Here is a 6,891-nt window from a genome sequence, read left to right on the forward strand (position 1 = left end):
CCCTCCCATCTCCACTCACCCTCCCATCTCCACTCACCCTCCCACTCACCCTCCCATCTCCACTCACCCTCCCACTCACCCTCCCATCTCCACTCACCCTCCCATCTACACTCACCCTCCCACTCACCCTCCCACTCACCCTCCCATCTCCACTCACCCTCCCACTCACCCTCCCACTCACCCTCCCACTCACCCTCCCACTCACCCCCCCATCTCCACTCACCTGTAGGTCGTCCACCTGCACGTCCACCATCTGCTGGGAGCTCAGGAAGCTCCTCCAGTCGCCCTGGACGTCGAGGTCATCCACCATCACCTCCATCCACACGGTCTTGCTGGACACGCGGCCTGAACGTGTTATCGAAGCACACGGTGTAGTCGCCGTCCTCCACCGCCTTGATGCTGAGCACGACGAGGCACGACGAGTCGGTGGAGTCAAAACGTTGTGTCTCAGAGAGGGCCACACACTCACACAGAGAGCCACAGACTCACACAGAGACTCATACAGAGACCCATAGACTCACACAGAGAGCCACAGACTCACACAGAGACTCATACAGAGACCCATAGACTCACACAGAGAGCCACAGACTCACACAGAGACTCATACAGAGACCCATAGACTCACACAGAGAGCCATAGACTCACACAGAGACTCACAGACTCACACAGAGACTCACACAGAGAGCCACAGACTCACACAGAGACTCATACAGAGACCCATAGACTCACACAGAGAGCCACAGACTCACACAGAGAGCCACAGACTCACACAGAGACTCATACAGAGACCCATAGACTCACACAGAGAGCCATAGACTCACACAGAGACTCACAGACTCACACAGAGACTCACACAGAGAGACATAGACACACACAGAGACCCATAGACACACACAGAGACTCACACAGAGACCCATAGACTCACACAGAGAGCCACAGACACACAGAGACTCATACAGAGACCCATAGACTCACACAGAGAGCCACAGACTCACACAGAGACTCACACAGAGACTCACACAGAGACCCACAGACTCACACAGAGAGCCATAGACTCACACAGACACATAAACTCACACAGACACATAGACTTACACAGAGACCCATAGACTCACACAGAGACCCATAGACTCACACAGAGAGCCATAGACTCGCATAGAGACCCATAGACTCACACAGAGAGCCATAGACTCGCATAGACTCACACAGAGAACCATAGACTCACACAGAGACACAGAGACTCACACAGAGAGCCATAGACTCACACAGAGACTCACACAGAGACCGACAGACTCACACAGAGAGCCATAGACTCACGCAGAGACCCACAGACTCACACAGAGACCCACAGACTCACACAGAGACACACAGAGTCACACAGAGAGCCATAGACTCACACAGACACATAAACTCACACAGACACATAGACTCACACAGACACATAGACTCACACAGACACATAGACTCGCATAGACTCACACAGAAACCTACAGACTCACACAGAGAGCCATAGACTCACACAGACACATAAACTCACACAGACACATAGACTCACACAGAGACCCATAGACTCACACAGAGACCCATAGACTCACACAAAGACCCATAGACTCACACAGAGACCCATAGACTCACACAGAGACCCATAGACTCGCACAGAGACCCATAGACTCACACAGAGACCCACAGACACACAGATACCTACACACTCACACAGAGACCCATATACTCACACAGAGAGCCACAGACTCACACAGAGAGCCATAGACTCACACAGAGACCCACAGACACACAGAGACTTACAGACTCACACAGAGACACATAGATTCACACAGACACATAGACTCACACAGAGACCCATACTCACACAGAGATCTACAGACTCACACAGACAGCCACAGACTCACGCAGAGAGTCATAGACTCACACAGAGACACATAGACTCGCATAGACTCACACAGAGAGCCATAGACTCACACAGAGACACATAGACTCGCATAGAGACCCACAGACTCACAGAGACCTACAAACTCACTCAGGCATATACTCGCACAGAGACACATAGACTCACACAGAGACTCACACAGAGACACACAGACTCACACAGAGAACCATAGACTCACACAGAGACCCATAAACTCACACAGAGACCCATAGACTCACACAGAGACCTACAGACTCACTCAGAGGGCCATAGACTCACACATAGAGCCACAGACTCACACAGAGACCCATAGACTCACACACAGACCCACATACTCACACAGAGACCCATAGACTAACATAGACCCACAGACTAACACAGAGACCCATAGACTCACACAGAGAACCACAGACTCACACAGGGATTTATAGACTCACAGAGACCCACAGACTCACACACAGACCCACAGACTCACACAGAGATCCACAGACTCACACAGAGACCCACTGACTCACACAGAGACCCACTGACTCACACAGAGACCCATAGACTCACACAGAGACCCACTGACTCACACAGAGACCCATAGACTCGCACAGAGACCCACAGACTCACACAGAGACCCACAGACTCACACAGAGACCCACTGACTCACACAGAGACTCACTGACTCACACAGAGACCCACAGACTCACACAGAGACCCACAGACTCACACAGAGATCCACAGACTCACACAGAGACCCACTGACTCACACAGAGACCCACTGACTCACACAGAGACCCACAGACTCACACAGAGACCCACAGACTCACACAGAGATCCACTGACTCACACAGAGACCCACAGACTCACACAAGACACCCACAGACCCACACACTCACACAGAGACCCACAGGCATGACTTGCACTAACATGGACACACAAACGGGCGACGTTTCGGGCAATGGCCCTGCAAGCAGGCCACGCGTGCCTGTGCGTGTTGTCCTGTTTCATCTCGTCACGTGCGACGGTGAGGCCGCTGGGTGACACCGCCACGAAGTTGATGTCCAGCTCGCCCCCGTCGATGACCTGGCAGGCAGGAGGGCGACGATAACCCAATGGCACCGCAACCACGAGAAGCGATTCAAGAGCGACGTTTCCACCAGGAACTACGACACAGCTGACGATGATTACTCGTAAAATAATTCAAATGAAACGTAATAAAATAATATAATATTTTATTGTTTTATTATTTCCCTTCTACGTGACTTTACCGAAAGAAGCAAGAAGATGAATCCCTGCAGTCACGAAAGCTTTAAATCGAAATATAATATTTTATTATAATAAAATAATACAAATAAAATATATTTTAAAACATAAAAATTATATTATATTATGTTTTATTTTTATAATTTCACTATTTCCCTTCTACGTGACTTTACCGAAAGAACCAAGAAGATGAATCCCTGCAGTCACGAAAGCTTTAAATCGTGTTTTAAGATGTTCAGCTTTGTTAAGATGTTAAGCTTTTGTTATGATGTTAAGATAAGATGTTATATGTTCAGATATTATTGGTTCTTTCGGTAAAGTCACGTAGAAGGGAAATACATTTTTTGTTATTTTTATTATTTTATTACTTTCCTTCTACGCGACTTTACCGAAAGAACCAAGAAGATGAATCCCTGCAGTCACGAAAGCTTTAAATCGAAAGAATGATAGATGTGACGGCGTCACTTGTGAGCACTTCATGTGCGAAGCGGGTGAGGGGGGGGGATTAATGAATGGAGAGATATCGAGAGATCGAGAGATCGATAGAGATAAGGATAGATACACAGAGATATAGACAGAGAGAGAGATAGAGACTTTTGACTTCTAAACAACTTGTATTGCCGCCAGCAGCAGCAGCACTGGAGGCGATTTCGATATGAAACGCACAAAGTCACCAGCAACACAAATGAAAATAAACGCTACAAATCCACGCGCTGTGGCGCTAAAAGCACCGCACACAACACGAAAGAAAAGCCACGTGGTGGTGGTTGTGGTGGTGTTGGTTGTGGTGGTGGTTGTGGTGGGTGTGATGGTGGTTGTGGTAGTTGTGGTGGTGGTTGTGGTGGTGGTTGTTGTGCTGGTGGTCGTGCTGGTGGTCGTGGTGGTGGTTGTGATGGTGGTGGCTGTGATGGTGGTGGTTGTGATAGTCGTGATTGTAATGGTAGTGGTTGTGATGGTGGTTGTGATGGTTGTGGTGGTGGTTGTGATGGTGGTGGTTGTGATGGTGGTGGTCGTGGTGATGGTAGATGAAGGCAGAGAGAGAGAGAGAAGTAGAAAGATGGAGGCACACACCAAGTCGTGCTCTCACCTGGAACTCCACCTCCAGGATGGCGTCCCTCTTCATGGGCTGCGAGAAGCACTCCTGCTGCCCCGCGGCCACCGAAAACGTGAACGTCTTGTCCAGAGAGGCGGCCTGCACGGGGCCCAGCAGGGCCAGCCACGCGGGGCCCAGCAGGGCCAGCCACGCGGGGCCCAGCAGGGCCACCCACGCGGGGCCCAGCAGGGCCACCCACGCGGGGCCCAGCTGGGCCACCCGCCAGGGAGCACGTGGCGCCATCGGGGAGGGAGGAGGAGGTGAGGGGGTCACCCAGTGGGTGAGTGGTGAGAGAGCAGGGGAGGTGAGTGAGTGGTGAGCGATCAGGGTAGGTGAGTGAGTGGTGAGTGGTGAGAGGGGCAGGGTAGGTGAGTGAGTGGTGAGTGAGAGGGCAGGGTAGGTGAGTGAGTGGTGAGTGATTGGTGAGAGGGCAGGGGAGGTGAGTGAGTGGGTGGTGAGAGGGCAGGGGAGGTGAGTGAGTGGGTGGTGAGAGGGCAGGGTAGGTGAGTGAGTGGTGAGTGATTGGTGAGAGGGCAGGGGAGGTGAGTTAGTGGTGAGTGAGTGGTGAGGGAGTAGGGTAGGTGAGTGGTGAGGGAGCAGGGTAGGTGAGTGGTGAGGGAGCAGGGTAGGTGAGTGGTGAGAGCGTAGGGTAGGTGAGTGAGTGGTGAGTGACCAGGGTAGGTGAGTGAGTGGTGAGTGGTGAGCGACCAGGGTAGGTGAGTGAGTGGTGAACGACCAGGGTAGGTGAGTGAGTGGTGAGTGAGGGAGCAGGGTAGGTGAGTGAGTGAGGAGCGATCAGGGTAGGTGAGTGAGTGGTGAGCGACCAGGGTAGGTGAGTGAGTGGTGAGTGAGTGGTGAGCGACCAGGGTAGGTGAGCGAGTGAGGAGCGGGGCAGCAGCAGGAGGCGACCAGGATGCGTGCCGAGTGGGGCTGCACCACCACGTGACGCGCGATGGGTGGGGAGTGTCCCTCTCACCACCAACAACACAAAGACAAAGATCCCCCGTGTAGCCTCAGACTGTTGGGGCAAGTGGTGGTAGATTCACACACAGACTCAGACCCACAGACTCACACATAGAGACCCATAGACTCACACAGAGACCCGTAGACTCACACAGAGACCCACAGACTCACCACACAGAGACCCACAGACTCACCACACAGAGACCCACAGACTCACCACACAAAGATCCACAGACTCACACAGAGACCCACAGACTCACCACACAGAGACCCACAGACTCACCACACAGAGACCCACAGACTCACCACACAAAGATCCACAGACTCACACAGAGACCCACAGACTCACCACACAGAGACCCACAGACTCACCACACAGAGACCCACAGACTCACACAGAGACCCACAGACTCACCACACAGAGACCCACAGACTCACACAGAGACCCACAGACTCACCACACAGAGACCCACAGACTCACCACACAGAGACCCACAGACTCACACAGAGACCCACAGACTCACCACACAGAGACCCACAGACTCACCACACAGAGACCCACAGACTCACCACACAGAAACCCACAGACTCACCACACAGAGACCCACAGACTCACCACACAGAGACCCACAGACTCACCACACAGAGACCCACAGACTCACAGAGACCCACAGACTCACCACACAGAGACCCACAGACTCACAGAGACCCACAGACTCACCACACAGAGACCCACAGACTCAAACGAGATGAAACAGGATGGTCAAGTGCAGTCAGCTGTTGGCGTCGGTGGCATCAGAACATTCCAAACACATCCGGTTCGAACACAAAGATCCCCCGTGTAGCCTTAACAGGCTGTAGGGGCAAGTGCTGTTAGCGAGCGCCTATGAAGGCCGGAACGGCACACGAGGGGGTGGGTGGCCAGCACCACCCCCTCGTGCCCACGCCCGGCCGCCTTTGTCTCCCTAGTGATGTTTACTACACACAGCACCGGGTACTCATTTGAGGTTGAGTTGACCTACACGCACACACATACGTACATAAACACACGTACGCACGTATACACACAAGTACACACACACGTACACACACAAGTACACACGTACACACAAGTACACACACACACGTACACACACAAGTACACACGTACACACAAGTACACACACACACAAGCACACACACGTACACATACACACACAAGCACACACAAGCACACACACACACAAGCACACACACGTACACATACACACACAAGCACACACAAGCACACACACACACAAGCACACACACGTACACATACACACACAAGCACACACACGTACACACAAACGTACACAGACCTCTTCAACCACAGCAGCTGCCTGTGTCTTGACAACTTCCATCGATTTCATCTCCGAGGGTTTTAGCGTGAAGAGCCAAGAGCCTCGCAGCGAGCGGCGGCCGAGTTACACTCCCGCCTGGGGCGCCTTCCTAGAGTCAGAGTGCAGCTTGTGTGGTGGTGGTTGTTTAACACTGTGGTGGTGGTGAACAGTGTGGTGGTGGTGGTTGAACAGTGTGGTGGTGGTAGTGGTTGAACACACTGTGGTGGTAGTGGTTGAACACTGTGGTGGTGGTGGTGGTTGAACAGTGTGGTGGTGGTGGTTGAACAGTGTGGTGGTGG

At 52.4% G+C, this 6,891-nt stretch overlaps 1 protein-coding gene across 1 annotated transcript; it reads right to left on the reverse strand.

Annotated features, from left to right (window-relative positions):
• Positions 1-228: 228 nt before the first annotated feature.
• On the reverse strand, positions 229-4,827 carry LOC144741008 (transmembrane emp24 domain-containing protein 5-like). The gene is made up of 3 exons (XM_078623703.1): positions 4,263-4,827; positions 2,898-2,995; positions 229-399 (listed from the first exon to the last, which is right to left on the reverse strand). Exons 1-3 carry the CDS (start codon positions 4,509-4,511, stop codon positions 300-302), a joined length of 447 nt encoding a protein of 148 aa, XP_078479829.1. The 5' UTR covers positions 4,512-4,827; the 3' UTR covers positions 229-299.
• Between the last annotated feature and the right edge of the window lie 2,064 nt (positions 4,828-6,891).

Source organism: Lampetra planeri, unplaced genomic scaffold (assembly GCF_965212315.1).
Source record: "Lampetra planeri unplaced genomic scaffold, kcLamPlan1.2.h2 scaffold_382, whole genome shotgun sequence".
NCBI lineage: Eukaryota > Metazoa > Chordata > Hyperoartia > Petromyzontiformes > Petromyzontidae > Lampetra > Lampetra planeri.

Excerpts from the sequence above, each read along its gene's own strand:
- LOC144741008 (XM_078623703.1), bottom strand. The coding sequence starts at position 4,511 with ATGGCGCCACGTGCTCCCTGGCGGGTGGCCCAGCTGGGCCCCGCGTGG. Across the intron at positions 2,996-4,262 it reads TCCTGGAGGTGGAGTTCCAG|GTCATCGACGGGGGCGAGCT; the intron begins GTGAGAGCACGA and ends CCTGCCTGCCAG. Across the intron at positions 400-2,897 it reads AAACAGGACAACACGCACAG|CATCAAGGCGGTGGAGGACG; the intron begins GCACGCGTGGCC and ends CGTCGTGCTCAG.